This window comes from Papio anubis, unplaced genomic scaffold, assembly GCF_008728515.1.
Source record: "Papio anubis isolate 15944 unplaced genomic scaffold, Panubis1.0 scaffold1, whole genome shotgun sequence".
Taxonomy (NCBI): domain Eukaryota; kingdom Metazoa; phylum Chordata; class Mammalia; order Primates; family Cercopithecidae; genus Papio; species Papio anubis.
In genome coordinates this window covers 5,363-21,304 of record NW_022159127.1, presented here as the reverse complement: position 1 = coordinate 21,304, position 15,942 = coordinate 5,363, and the positions used below count along the sequence as shown (strand labels likewise).

The window sequence follows — 15,942 nt, the reverse complement described above, 5'->3', positions numbered from 1 at the left end:
ACATAAAATTAAAAAATAAAAAAAAAAATTGGTTGGGTGTGGTGACACATGCCTGTGGTCCTAGCCACTCAAGAGGAGGAGGCAGGAAGATTGCTTGAGCCCAGAAGTCAAGGCTGCAGTGAGCTGTGATTGCACCACTGCACTCTAGGCTGGGTGTCAGGGCAACACTCTGCCTCAAAAGAAATTTTTAATTACAGGCTGGGCATGGTGGCTTACGCCTGTAATCCCAGCACTTTGGGAGACTGAGGTGGGTGGATCACCTGAGGTCAGGAGATCGAGACCAGCCTGACCAACATGGAGAAACCCTGTCTCTACTAAAAATACAAAATTAGCCAGGTGTGGTGGCGCATGTCTGTAATCCCAGCTACTTGGGAGGCTGAGGCAGGTAATCGCTTCAACCCAAGAGGCAGAGGTTGCAGTGAGCTGAGATCACGCCACTGTACTCCAGCCTAGGCGACAGAGCAAAACGAAGAAGGTCATACACGGTGGCTCATACCTGTAATCCCAGTACTTTAGGTGGCGAAGGCGGGAAGATCACCTGAGGTCAGGAGTTCAAGACCAGCCTGGCCAACATGGTGAAACTCCGTCTCTACTAAAAATACAAAAATTAGGCCGGGCGCGGTGGCTCAAGCCTGTAATCCCAGCACTTTGGGAGGCCGAGACGGGCGGATCACAAGGTCAGGAGATCGAGACCATCCTGGCTAATGCAGTGAAACCCCGTCTCTACTAAAAATACAAAAAAAAAAAAAAAACTAGCCGGGCGAGGTGGCGGGCGCCTGTAGTCCCAGCTACTGGGGAGGCTGAGGCAGGAGAATGGCGTAAACCTGGGAGGTGGAGCTTGCAGTGAGCTGAGATCCGGCCAGTGCACTCCAGCCTGGGCAACAGAGCTAGACTCTGTCTCAAAAAAAAAAAAAATACAAAAATTAGCCAGGCGTGGTAGTGGGCACCTGTAATCTGAACTACTCAGGAAGCTGAGGCAAGAGAATCGCTTGAACCCAGGAGGCAGAGATTGCAGTGAGCTGAGATCATGCCACTGCACTCCAGCCTGGGCGACAGAGCGAGACTCTGTCTCAAAAAAAAAAAAAAATTTAATTATAGTGGCCAGGCATGGTGGCTCCCACCTGTAATCCCAGCACTTTGAAAGGCAGAGGTAGGTGAATCCAGGAGTTCTAAACCAGCCTGGCCAACATGGTGAGACCTCGTCTCTGCTAAAAATACAAAAATTAGGCAGGCATGGTGGTATGTGCCTGTGGTCCCACCTACTCGGGAGGCTGAGGCACAAGAATGGTTTCAATCTGGGAGGCGGACATTGCAGTGAACCAAGATCATGCCATTGCACTCCCAGCCTGGGCAACAGAGTGAGACTATCTAAAAAACAACAAAAAAATTAATTTAAAAAACTTTAAAAAAGGTTGATAGTTGATCTCAAAATAAATGTGCCCCAATATAGTGTACCTATGGTGGAATCTCAATAAACATTGTTTAATAAATATTGTTTCAAAACAGAGTAGTAACATATTCAAAATTTTTACTATCCTCAGAGTTATGAAACTAAAGTAGGCTGGGTGCAGTGGCTCACACCTGTAATTTCGGCACTTTGGGAGACTGAGGTAGGAAGATAGCTTGAGCTCAGGAGTTAGAGACCAGCCTGGGAAATGTAGTGAGACCCTGTCTCTACAAAAAATGTTTAAAAAAAAAAAAAAATTAGCCAGGCATGGTGGCATATGTCTGTAGTCCTAGCTACATGGGAGGTTGAGGTAGGAGGGCTGCTTGAGCCCAAAAGGTCACGGTTGTAGTGAGCCATGATCATGCCACTGCACTCCAGGCTGAGAGACAAAGCAAAACCCTCTCTCAAAACAAAAACAACAAAAACGAAACAAAAAAGAAAAAAAAAAAAACTAATTAAATAATACCTCCCATTGCAGAAAGCAAGTCTGAGTACCAAAGGCAAAATACTAGACTCTGTAATACGCTCCAAACTTGGTTTGCACTTTACAACTTTTCTAAAAGTATCCATGATCTGTATATAGAAGGCCCTAAAAAAGTAATCTAGAACTTGGGATCAGTCTCTTCTCTGCCTTTGACACTAATGTGACTGAAGATCACAACGTGGTGTAGTAGAAAGAGCAAAGTTTTAAAATTCTGTTCAAACACATATTAGCTAGTACTTTTGGACAAGCTTGTTTCTTTTTTTTTTTTTTTTGAGCCGGAGTCTCGCTCTGTTGCCAGGCTGGAGTGCAGAGGCACGATCTTGGCTCACTGCAACCTCCACCTCCTGGGTTCAAGCGATTCTCCTGCCTCAGCCTCTTGAGTAGTTCAGGTCACAGGTGCCCACCACCACGCCTGGCTAATTTTTGTATTTTTAGTAGGGATGGGGTTCCACCATGTTGACTAGGATGGCCTCAATCTCTTGACCTCGTGATCCGTCCGCCTTGGCCTCCCAAAGTGCTAGTATTATAGGCGTGAGCCACCGCACCCAGCAAGTCTGTTTCTTTACTCATTAAACAACAACAACAACACAGAGGTGAAGATAATAAAAGATCTCACTTTACAAAAAAGAAGTGAATGAAATTCAATATAAAATGGGGCCACAGGAGTTAGAGACCAGCCTAGCAACACAGCAAGACCCCATCTCTATAAAAAATAAAAAATTAGCTGAGATTAGCCAGGCATGGTGGCAGGCACCTGTAATCCCAGCTACTCAGGAGGCTGAGGCAGGAGAATCGCTTGAACTCTGGAGGCAGAGGTTGCATCAAGCCAAGATTGCAGCATCGCACTCCAGCCTGGGCAACAGAGCAAGACTCTGTCTCAACAACAACAACAAATTAGCTGGGCACGGTAGTGCGCACCTGTAATTTCAGGTACTTGGGAGGCTAAGGAAGGAGATCACTTGAGCCCAGGAGTTCAAAGCTGCAGTGAGCCATGATTACACTACTGCACTCCAGCCTGGGGGCCAGGGCAAGACCCTGTCTCAAATAAATCAATAAATTAAATTGAGCCAGGTGTGGTGGTGTGCACCTGTTGTCCCAGCTACTCAGGAAGCCAAGACAGGAGGATCACTTGAGCCCAGGAGTTGGAGGACGCCTGGGCAACATAGTGAATGAGAACCCATTTCTAAAAAAATAAATGAGGCCGGGCGCAGTGGCTCAGGCCTGTAATCTCAGCACTTCGGGAGGGTCGAGGTGGACAGATCACCTGAGGTCAAGAGTTTGAGACCAGTCTGGCCAACATGGTGAAACACCGTCTATACTAAAAATACAAAAAATTAGCTGGGCATGGTGGCAGGCGCCTATAATCTCAGCTACTCGGGAAGCTGAGGCAGAAGAATCACTTGAACCCAGGAGGTGGAGGTTGCAGTGAGCTGAGATCACGCCACTGCACTCTAGCCTGGGCAACAGAGCGAGCCTCTGTCTCAAAAAAACACCAAATAAATAAAAAATAAATGAAAATAAAATTTAAAAGTTGTATGTAAAAGTAACCTAGGAGGGCCAGGAACAGTGGCTCATGCCTGTTATCTCAGCACTTTGGGAGGCTGAGGCCAGGGGACAGTCTGAGCCCAGGAGTTTGAGACCAGCCTGGGCAACATGGGGAGACCCCATCTCTTCAGAAAACAAAAGAGTCAGCCAGGCGTAGTGGTGCACTTGGTGGTCCCAGCTATTCAGGAGGCTGAGGTGGGAGGATCCCTTGAGCCCAGGAGGCTGAAGCTGCAGTGAGCCGTGACCGCACCACTGTATTCCAGCCTGGGTGACAGAACAAGACCTTATCTAAAAAAAAAAAATTTAAAAACCTAAAAAATATAATTAAGTGACTAAAGAAACCTGAGAGACAAGTCCAGTCAAAGTGACCTAATTAAGTGTTTGCAAACTCTGGCAGGAAAAGAAAAGTACGATTTGTTAGTAGAAAGAACTGATTTAAATAGGTCTAAAAGTGAGAATGTATGAGAAAAAAATGTGTCAGTGTTTCCCATCCACTAAGCTGGGCTTTATGCTGTGCCATTTAGCAATTATTTGTATTCTCTCCCTAAAAATCAACAAATTGGGAATCAGATTTAACAATTAAAATCAACTTTATTTTGATAAGTTTCTGGTCCTTCCAAGTCCTTAGGCATCCCACAAAACTCAATCTGCAAGTGGCCCTCTGTTTCCTTGCCCATTGAATTCAATGAAGAATATAACTTTAACTTGGTACTTAAAAGATTTTCAAAACTTACCCAATTGATCGTAATTTGAAATTTCTTTGATCAATACTAAGTACTTTCACTTCCTAGAGAGGAAAAAAAAATTTTAATTAAAAAAGCTTATAATAGACCATCTACTAAAAATCTTTTTGTTTTGTTTTGTTTTTTTGGACCATCTACTAAAAACCTGTACAACTTTTTTTTTTTTTTTTTTTTTCTGAGACGGAGTCTTACTCTGTCGCCCAGGCTGGAGTGCAGTGGCGTGATCTCGGCTCACTGCAACATCCGCCTCCCGGTTTCAAGCAATTCTCCTGTCTCAGCCCGCCAAGTAGCTGGGACTACAGGTGCTTGCCACCACGCCCGGCCAATCCATTTTTTTTGTATTTTTAGTAGAGATGGGGTTTCACCTTATTGGTCAGACTGGTCTTGAACTCCTGACCTCAGGTGATCCACCCACCTCAGCTTCCCAAAGTGCTGGGATTACAGGCGTGAGCCACCACGCCTGGCCTTTACAACCTTTTCTAGAAAACAATAGCAAACAACTTCTGTGAAGCAAAGAAAATTAAAATATTAGCTTAAATAGGACAACAAATGAGATATATATGTATATGGGTTTTTTAGTTTTTGTTTTTTTTGAGACAAGGTTTTGCTCTGTTGCCCAGGCTGGAATGCCCTGGCATGATCTTGGCTCACTGCAACCTTCACCTCCCAAGCTCAAGCAATCCTCCCACCTCAGCTTCTGGAGTAGATGGGACCACAGGCATGTGCCACCAGATTATTATTGTTTGTTTGTTTGTTTTCAGAGAGGGAGTTTCGCCATGTTGCCCAAGCTGAGTATTAAATATATTTCAAGGAAATAAGTTTTTTCTTACATATTCAAGGGAGGCATTCTAGAAGGATGTAAGATCCAAAAATATGAATCAAAAGAATTTCTCTGCAAGATATATGTTAGAGGACTACTCTGGACACACTGCCTATAGGGTAGCCCTGCTCTGCAGGGGGCAGTACCTCCACTGCTGCTGTACACTGCCACTTCAATAAAAGCTGTTGTTTAACGCTGGGGGAAAATAGATATATGGTGGAGGAGGACATAGGATTTCAATCACTCTGAGCCTAATAAAATACTGGTAGGCACTTGAACTCTGTAGGGTGAGTGAGTCAGTTGTTAGAGTGAGTATAAGCAGTGAAGCTGGTAAAGCAGAGAATGGAGGAATTACAAAAGCAGAGAGTGCCATCTCTGTTAAATAACAATGACATTGCAGATGTGTTCCCTTCTAAAGGATGACAGCAGCAAGCAATCTCCATTTGGCTTTTCCTTTTTTCATGTTAAGGAAAACTAAAAGCTGCAATTGTTTAACTTAGGCCAATGTGACAGGGCTACTACATTTCAAATGGAACAAAAGGAACAATGGATGGACATAAATATAGCTCAAACTTGGGACATATAAAAAGTGTGGATGAGGCTGCGTGCAATGCTCACACCTGTAGTCCCAGCACTTTGCAAAATTGAGACAGGAGGATTGCTGGAGGCTAGGAGTTCAAGACCAGCCTCCGTAACATAGCAACACCCTGTCTCTATCAAAAACAAAAACAGAAAAAAACGTGGATGAAAACTGTAGGTACCTTTTTATCACACAATCCTGATTAGTGACAAATACGTGAGATCTAAATACAAAATGTTCACACATAGGCAAATGCAAGTTAACCAGGAAGTACCCGTGGTCATTATGATTTCTGCAAATTAGTATCGTCTTACTTGTATGGATTTGTTTTGTTTCACATGTCCTATTTTAAATCATCTGTTCTATTTTAAAATATGAACTAAGAATCCATTTGCTCAATAAAAAAGAAAAACCTTTGCTTACCCGGGGTATGAAGAATTCATCAGCACTGAACTTATAAAGCCATTCATCCAAAAAGTGAAACAGAAGAGACTGTAAGTCATCTCCTACACAGGATCAAAACAGCCATAATAGTATGTTTAATAATTCTGGTCTCTAAAAACATACTTGAATTTAAAAGTGCAATAAATGTCTAGGTCAGTTGAAAGAGAAAGAAAAGACTCATCATTAATTTTCTGGTTCTTTTTGTGAAAATAATACTCATATTATGTAAAATACTGCACTATTGTATACAATACTGTATAACAATTTCTTTCTTGTGAATAAATCATTTACCTTGGGTTTCTACTTCTACTGTTTGGAGGGGCTCCACTGTCCCAGTATCTGTCATGTAACCAAACATGGCCATTGCACATTGCTCGAATGCTTCCTCCAGAGTATCTCCCCATGCGTGTAACCTAAAGAAGCATATTCATGCTCGGTGTAATATAATCCACCGTGAGAAAGAAAACTTGATAGCAAGCAAAGTCAGAATAAATTCAGTATGATAAATACAAATTTTACGGCCTCAATCAATTTAATGGCACTGCAACTGGGTGCTTTTATTTTTATTATTTATTTATGTTTTTTAGACTGAGTCTCACTCTGTCGCCCAAGCTGGAGTGCAGTGGCACGATCTCGGGTCACTGCAACCCCCGCCTCCTCGGTTCAAGCGATTCTCCTGCCTCAGCCTCACAAGTAGCTGGGATTACAGGCACACACCACCACGCCTGGCTAATTTTTGTATTTTTAGTAGAGACGGGGTTTTACCATGTTGGTCAGGCTGGTCTCGAACTCCTGACCTCATGATCCATCTGCCTCAGCCTCCCAAAGTGCTGGGATTATAGGCGTGAGCCACTGTGCCCAGCCTTATTTTTATTTTTTGAGATGGGGTCTCTCTGTCACCCAGGCTGGAGTGCAGTGGTGTGATCTTGGCTCACTGAGCCACTGAACCCTGCAAAACTGGGTGCTTTTAAACCATGATTTTCATATTGTGTAGGAACCAAAATGAGAGGGGAAAAATTAAAGATAGGGATACCAAGATTAAAACATTCAGTCTTCCTATTGACATGGTTTCAAAGGAATGAACTCCCACTATACTCACTGGACATCCGCTGTATGATCCAAATCTGAGGGAGAGAGGGAAAAACACTTATAAGACACTAAACTTCACTCTCAAATCACACACACAAAATAACTCTAGTCCGTTATTATTAGGAATATCATCTTTAAAGAGCAAGAAAACGTAGGCCAGTCCATCCACACCTTTTGCTATCTACTCAACAAAGCTAATTGCTTTGCTTTGTTGGAATCTTTTTTTTTTTTTTTGAGACAGAGAGCTGAGATTGAGCCACTGCACTCTAGCCTGAGCAACAGAGCAAGACTCCATCTCAAATTAAAAAAATAAATAAACTAAAATTCCAGGTTTCTGTCTCACCTTTTCTTTTACAGTGAACCTAATCCTAGGTAAAATCAATTTAGAAAATAAACTCCACAATATACGAGCTTTTTCCGGATATTCCCACAGGAAAACCAGAAAGTAACAAACGGTACCATAGTACACTCCCATTGGATCTCTCCTCTCAACATTTTTAGAGTCTATTCTTAAGCCATATCTTTTTTTTTTTTTTTAGATGGAGTTTCACTCTGTCATCCAGGCTGGAGTGCAGTGGCACGATCTTGGCTCACTGCAGCCTCTGCCTTCAGGGTTCAAACGATTCTCCTGCCTCAGCCTCCTGAGTAGCTGGTATTACAGGCATATGCCACCACACCTGGTTAATTTTTGTATTTTTAGTAGAGGTGAGGTTTCACCATGTTGACCAGGCTGCCCTTGAACTCTTGACTTCAGGTGATCCACCCACCTCAGCCTCCCAAAGTGCTGGGATCACAGGCGTGAGCCACTGCGCCTAGCCCACATCATGGCTTTCATCAATTCTTCCCACTTAGGATCATAGAATATTACGGCTAGAAGGAATTCTTGGAGATCATTAATATGATTCCTTCACTTGGAACTGCCTTTGCAAAATTATAACTGAGGAAATTATGACAGTGAAAGAAATCAGACCTAACTGACTCCATCTTGCTTCTAACCTTTAAGCTGTCCTTGTTCATTTCTGGTGGGCCGAACTAACTTTGGGAAGAAATTCAGTTCATGGTTAGACTCTGAAACAATAACAGCCCTTTCCCAAAAAGACCCTCTTCTTGCCTGGGGACCAACCAGAATGCCTTTCAAGGACTAACAAATTAGCTACAAGATTAGAAATTGGAGTTTAAGGGTCATGAAGCCTCTAGTTCCAAGAGTCTGAACCTCCCCAAATTGCTCCTGTGGATGACATCACTATTGTAAAACCTAAGATCAATACTTGAGATATTTTGCAGACCCTGCCCTCCATGGATCAGCTGACACCACCCAAACTGGAAAGCTGGCTCAACCAGTTTTGCCGTCCCACATAGGAAGACAGCAAGAAAAACTCACTTCAATCCCCTGTGATTCCATCTCCAACCTGACCAATCAGTAGCATCCACTTCCCAAGCCCCTACCCGTCAAATTGTCTTTAAAAACTGATCCCCGAAAGCTCGGGAAGACTGATTTGAGTAATAAAACTCTGGTCTCATGCACAACCAGCTCTGCATAAATTACTCTTTCTCCATTGCAATTCTCCCATCTTGATGAATCGGCTCTGTCTTGGCAGCGGGCAAAGTGAACCCATTGGGCGGTTACACTTAAAAGAAAAAACCTGAGGCCAGGCGCAGTGGCTCATGCCTGTAATCCCAGCACTTCGGGAGGCCGAGGCGAGTGGATCACAAGGTCAGGAGATAGAGACCATCCTGGCCAACATGATGAAACCTCATCTCTACTAAAACACAAAAAATTAGCTGGGCTTGGTGGCGCGCACCTGTAAACCCATGTACTCAGGAGGCTGAGGCAGGAGAATCGCTTGAACCCGGGAGGTAGAGGTTGCAGTGAGCCAAGATCGTGCCACTGCATTCCAGCCTGGGCAACAAGAACAAAACTCAAAAAACGAAAAAAAAAAAAAGTGGGGAAGGAGAGGGTCGGGTCCCTAGGATGAACCTAACCCTCCGTGCTTCATTAAAATGCCTGCCTGAGAAAGAGCATCATGGCCAGGAGAATATGTTTGTTCTAGCAAACACCTTATGTAGGCCCCTAAATTTCCTTTCTTAGAGCAGGTACTAAGAAGGGCTTACAAATCTGAATATGTATCTCTTAACTACTTATAAATGTCTTCCTCAAAAACCCAAGGGCCATTCCTTTGAAATGTAATCAATGGGAAGGATGGGGCCTTTGTCTCCCAGCCTCTGTGGGAGGAAAGAATCCTAATATCCATAACTGTCAGCTATCAGACACAGCTAGACTAATCACATTTACATTGATTAACTCTTTGTACTTTTTCACTGCTCTGACTCTATTAAGCTCCCCTCTCTCCTCTCCCTTTAAAATGCGGGGTCATCCCCACACAAATCAGAATGGAGCTCAGCTCTTTTCCCTCAGTAGTTATTAAATAAAACCTGTTTTCACTGCTCTGAGTAATGTCCAGTTGTATTTACCTTCGACATGAGTGAAGAAGCCAGACATAAAAGAATCTGGCTGGGCGCAGTGGCTCACGCCTGTAATCCCAGCACTTGGGGAGGCCGAGGCGGGTGCATCACGAGGTCAGGGGTTCAAGACCAGCCTAGTCAACATGGTGAAACCTCATCTTTACTAATAATACAAAAAAAATAAAAATAAAAATAGCTGGGCGTGGTGGCGCACACCTGTAGTCCCAACTACTCAGGAAGCTGAGGAAGGAGAACTGCTTGAACCCGGGAGGCGGAGGTTGCAGTGAGCCGAGATTGCGCCACCGCACTCCAGCATGGGTGACAGAGCAAGACTCCGCCTCAAAAAAAAAAAAAAAAAAGAATCTAAACTATGTGGTTCTATCTATATGAAAACTAAAATGGGCAAAATTAAGCTATGGTGATAGAAAACACAAGTGTTTTTCTCAAGAAAAGGGAGTGGAGGATTGACTGGAAAACAGCAAAAGGGAACTTTCTCTGGTGACGGACACGTTCTATAGATTGGATGGAGTGTCGGTTACGTGTGTGTGTGTGTGTGTGTATATATACATACATATATATATATATATATATATATATATATATATATATATATATTTTTTTTTTTTTTTTTGAGACAGAGTCTCGCTCTGTAGCCCAGGCTGGAGTGCAATGGAGTGATCTTGGCTCACTGCAACCTCTGCCTCCCAGGTTCAAGTGATTCTCCCACCTCAACCTCCTGAGTATCTGGGATTACAGGAATCCACCACTATGCCTGGCTAATTTTTTGTATTTTTTAAGTATAAACGGGATTTTGCCATGTTGGCCAGGCAGGTAAAACTCCTAATCTCAAGTGAACCACCCACCTCGGCTTCCCAAAGTGCAGGGATTACAGGCCTGAGCCACCTCACCCAGACTAAATTATATTTCAATTAAAAAAAAATCAATTTAAAAGACAGTGATACAATGCTATAAGGCAGTGGTTCTCAAATTCTGGAGTCTCCAGAATTCTATTTTTTTTTTTTTTTTTGAGACAGATTCTCGCTGCAACTTCCACCTCCCAGGTTCAAGTGATTCTCCTGCCTTAGCCTCCCAAGTAGCTGGGACTACAGGCGTGCACCACCACACCCAGCTAATTTTTGTATTTTCAGTAGAGATGGGGTTTCACCATGTTGGCCAGGCTGGTCTCGATCTCTTGACCTTGTGATCCGCCCACCTCAGCCTCCCAAATGCTGGGATTACAGGCGTGAGCCACCACACCCAGCCCAGAATTCTTTATTCTCTTAAAAATTATTGAAGACCCCAAAGAGCTTTTGTTAATATGTGTTATATCGGTCATTAACCACACTGCAAATTCGAAGTGAAAATATTTTAAAATATGTATTAATTCATTTAAAAATAACAATAGGCTGGGTGTGATGGCTCCCGACTGTAATCTCAGCACTTTGGGAGGCCGAGGTGGGTGGTTCACCTGAAATTAGGAGTTAGAGAACAGCCTGGCCAACACGGTGAAACCCTATCTCTACTAAAAATACAAAAAATTAGCTGGGGATGGTGGCACAATGCTGTAATCCCTCCCAGCTACTTGGGAGGCTGAAGCATGAGAATCGCTTGAATCCAGGTGGCAAAGGTTGCAGTGAGTTGAGATCGCACTACTGCTCTCCAGCCTGGGTGACAGAGTGAGACTCCATCTAAATAACAATAATAATGATAATAATCCCATTTTATTGAACATAATTTGAGTATTTTTATTTTTTTGATTTTATTTATTTATCTTAAAGATGGAGTTTCCTGGCCAGGCGCATTGGCTTATGCCTGTAATCCCAGTACTTTGGGAGGCTGAGGTGGATGGATCACTTGAGGTCAGGAATTCGAGACCATCCTGGCCAACATGGTGAAACTCCGTCTCTACTACAAATACAAAAATTAGCCCGGCGTGGTAGTGTGTGCCTGTAGTCCCAGCTACTTGGAAGGCTGAGGCAGAAAAGTTGCTTGAACCTGGGAGGTAGAGATTGCAGTAAGCCAAGATCATGCCACTGCACTCCAGTCTGGGCAACAGAGAAAGACTCCATCTCAAAAAAAAAAAAAAAAAAAAAGATGGAGTTTCCCTATGTTGCCCAGGCTGGAGTGCACTGGCTAGTCATAGGCACAACCATAGTACAATATATCGTAGTACTCCTGGGCTCAAGTGCTTACCACCATCCTGGCCTTGCATATTTTTATGAAAAGTAACTACATGGTTAAAAAAATTTAGCTGGTCATGGTGGCTCATGCCTGTAACCCCAGCAACTGAAGAAGCTAAGGCAGGAGGACAGATGGAGGTCAGGCATTCAAGACTAGCCTGGACAACATAGTGTGACTCCATCTCTTAAAAAGTTTTTTGTTTTTTTTTGTTTTGTTTTGTTTTGTTTTGAGACGGAGTCTTTGCTCTGTAGCCCGGGCTGGAGTGCAGTGGCCGCATCTCAGCTCACTGCAAGCTCCGCCTCCCGGGTTTGTGCCATTCTCCTGCCTCAGCCTCCCGAGTAGCTGGGACTACAGGCGCCCGCCACCTCGCCCGGCTAGTTTTTTGTATTTTTAGTAGAGACGGGGTTTCACCGTGTTAGCCAGGATGGTCTCGATCTCCTGACCTCGTGATCCGCCCGTCTCGGCCTCCCAAAGTGCTGGATTACAGGCTTGAGCCACCGCGCCCGGCCTCTTAAAAAGTTTTTAAAAAACCAGGTGTCGTAGTGCATGCCTGTAGTCCCAGCTACTTGGAAGGCTGAGATGGGGAGGGATGCCTGACCCGAGGAGCTTGGGCTGCAGTGAGCTAAGAGTACAGTGAGCTGCACTCCAGTGTGGGCAACAGAGTAAGGTCCCATCTCTAAAAAAAAAATAAAAGTTATTAATAAAAAAATTAGCGAAGACTGACACTGTTTTGCATTTTTTCAAATATTTTAAATGTCTTGCAATATATTCATTTAGTCGGAGTGCATAAATAAAATCCAACCTCACAAATATGCAGAAGGAAAATAGAGGAGCATTGTAATATCTTCTTCAAATAATTGTGGATAGGCTGGTCCAAGTGCAGTGATGTTTACAATTAATTCATTATAACCAGTTATAGATTTCTTTGTTCCTTCTCCAATCCCACTGCTTTACTTAACTAGCCTTTAAAAAAAATTATGGATAGTCTCTTTTTATATTATACCAAAACTCAAAACATGGTAGTTTTTTTTTTTTTTTTTTTTTTTGAGACGGAGTCTTGTTCTGTCGCCCAGGCTGGAGTGCAGTGGCGCAATCTTGGCTCACTGCAACCTCCACCTCCCTGGTTCAAGCAATTCCCCTGCCTCAGCCTCCTGAGTAGCTGGGATTACAGGCGCGTGCCACCACGCCTGGCTAATTTTTTTTTTGTATTTTTAGTAGAGACGGGGTTTCACCACATTGGCCAGACTGGTCTCAAACTCCTGACCTCAGGCAATCCACCCCTCTTGGCCTCCCAAATTGCTGGGATTACAGACATGAGCCACAGCGCCCAGCCAAAACATGGTAGTTTTTTCAACATTAGTTGAAATGTGGAATCCATAACCATAACAATGAACTTACCATACTGTGAAATTAAAATCCATTGATCTATTATGCACTTAGAATGAATCTTTTTGTTTTCTTTTTTGAGATAGAGTCTCACTGTCATCCAGGTTGAAGTGCAGTGGTACAATCACAGCTCACTGCAGCCTTGACCTCCCAGGCCCAAGTGATACTTCCGCCTCAAGTCTCCCAAGTAGCAAGGACTACAGACACGCACCACCACACCTGATTAATGTTTTGTAAGAGACAGGGTTCTGCCACGTTGCCCAGGCTGGTCTCGAACTTATGGGCTCAAGCCATCTGTCCCCCTTTGTTGAGGGAAGTCAGGGACCCTGAATAGAGGGACCAACTGAAGCCGCGGCAGAAGAACATAAATTGTGAAGATTTCATGGACATTTATTAGTTCCCCAAATTAATACTTTTATTATTTCTTACACCTGTCTTTACTGTAATCTCTGAACATAAATTGTGAAGATTTCATGAACACTTATCACTTCCCCAATGAATACCCTTGTGATTTCCTATGCCTGTCTTTACTCTCTTAATCCTGTCATCTTCTTTGTAAACTGAGGAGGATGAATGTCGCCTCAGGACCCTGTGATTGTATTAACTGGACAAATTGGTTGTAGAGCATGTGTGTTTCAACAATATGAAATCTGGACATCTTTAAAAAAGAACAGGGTAACAATGATGTTCAGGGAACAAGAGAGGTAACTTTGAACTGGCCGCTGGTGAGTCGGAAGGAACACAGCTATATTCCTCCTCTTTCATAAGCAAATAGGAGAAATATCCCTGAATTATTTTTCTCAGCAAGGAACATCCCTGAGAAAGAGAATGCACCCTGAAGGTAGGCCTACAGACGGCCCCTTTTTAAGGCGTCCCGTTTTTTATGGTCAAAGCCAAAGGGATGAAATAAGCCCCGGTCTCCGATAGTGCTCCCAGGGTTATTAGGATGAGAAAATTCTCACCTAATAAATTGTGGTCAGACAGGTTATCTGCTCTCAAACTCTGTTTCCTGATAAGACGTTATCAATGACAATGCGTGCCCAAAACTTCATTAGCAATTTTAATTTCACCTCATCGGTGGTCCTGTGATGCTGTGATCTCGCCCTGATCTCTGTGACCCACACCCTATTCATGCACTCCCTCCCCTTTTGAAAATCCTAATAAAAGCTGGCTGGTTTTCCTGCTCGGGGAACATCACGGATCCTGCCGACACGTGATGTCTCTCCCGGACACCCAGCTTTAAGTTTCTCTCTCTTGCGCTCTTTCCCTTTATTTCTCAACCCAGCCGAGACACTTAGGAAATAGAAAAGAACCCACGTTAAACATCGGGAGCGGGTTCTCCCGATACCCCTTGGCTTCCCAAAGTGCTGGGATTTAGCTCACCAGGCCTGAAAATTCTAATTGGACTTGAAACCTTGAATTTTATCATTACCAACAAATATTGTCAGCTATTTTCCTTAGCGTGACAGATCACTGTTCACTTTCAAGAAAATATCTGCCAGCCGGGCGCGGTGGCCCACGCCTATAATCCCAGCACTTTGGGACGCCAAGGTGGGCGGATCACCTGAGGTCAGGAGTTCAAGACCAGCCTGGCCAACATGGTGAAACCCTGTCTCTACAAAAATACAAAAAAAAAAAAAAAAAAAAATTAGCTGGGCGTGGAGGTGGGGCCTATAATCCCAGCTAATCAGGAGGCCAAGGCAGGAAAATCCCTTGAACCTAGAAGGCCAAGGTTGCAGTAAGCCGAGATCCTGCCACTGCCCTCCAGCCTGGGCGATAGAGCAAGCCAAATACTCAAGTCTGAATAACAATAGCATGTCTTTCATTCTTTCAAGGAAAGCATTCCACGAAAAATGGAGCTAGTTCAGCTCACAACTCAATTACACAAGTTGTTTTTGAGACAGATTTTGCTCTTGTTGCCCAGGCTGGAGTGCAATGGAGTGATCTCAGCTCACCAAAACCTCTGCCTCCTGGGTTCAAGCAATTCTCCTGCCTCAGCCTACTGAATAGCTGGGATTACAGGGATGCGCCTCCATGCCGGGCTAATTTTGTATTTTTAGTAGAGATGGGGTTTCTCCATATTGGTCAGGCTGGCCTCGAACTCCCAACCTCAGGTGACCCGCCCGCCTCAGCCTCCCAAAGTGTTGGGATTACAGGTGTTAGCCACTGAGCCCGGCCAGTTACAGAAGTTCTTTTCCACGAGTAATCAACACTTAGCATGCCACAAAAATACTTTATACATACTTCCAATTTTGTTACACAGAATATTATGAGGACTAAACTCTGATTTTTTTTATCTTGCCCAAATTCCTATCTAAGGGGTTTGGGGAGTCATGCCCTACAAATCATAAATTCTCATCAGAAGGGTTTTATTTAACTCTATATATGGTGACTTACTTTCTAACCTGACTCAGGCATAACATTACAAGATACAAGACAAGGAAAGAAGGAAGAAAATCAAAATATTTTACCCCAAAACATGTTTCTTTGCCATATTTTGAAATGGCCAGGGCTGGGCTTGATGGTTTACACCTGTAATCCCAGCACTTTGGGAGGCCAAGGCGGGCAGAACACCTGAGATCAGGAGTTCAAGACCAGCCTGGCCAACATGGTGAAACTCCGTCTTTAATAAAAATGCAAAAATTAGCTGGGCATAGTGGCGGGCACCTGTAATCCCAGCTACTCGGGAGGCTGAGGTAGGAGAATTGCTTGAACCCAGGATACAGAGGTTGCAGTGAGCCGAGATGGTGTCACTGCACT

The 15,942-nt window shown here is 43.8% G+C and overlaps 1 protein-coding gene across 2 annotated transcripts in view; it reads right to left on the bottom strand.

Annotated features, from left to right (window-relative positions):
* Positions 1-7,732, bottom strand: part of LOC101011932 (protein archease) — a 36,874-nt gene extending 29,142 nt beyond the window's left edge. The window contains exons 1-4 of one of the 2 annotated variants that reach the window (XM_031661140.1): positions 7,163-7,732; positions 6,355-6,476; positions 6,043-6,125; positions 4,211-4,263 (exon numbers count right to left, since the gene is read on the bottom strand). In XM_031661140.1, coding sequence (XP_031517000.1) covers positions 4,211-4,263; positions 6,043-6,125; positions 6,355-6,427 — 209 coding nt within the window. In that variant the 5' untranslated portion in view covers positions 6,428-6,476; positions 7,163-7,732. The remainder of the gene's footprint in view (positions 1-4,210; positions 4,264-6,042; positions 6,126-6,354; positions 6,477-7,162) is intronic. The other variant, XM_003919676.5, reaches the window with a different exon arrangement.
* Positions 7,733-15,942: the final 8,210 nt, after the last annotated feature.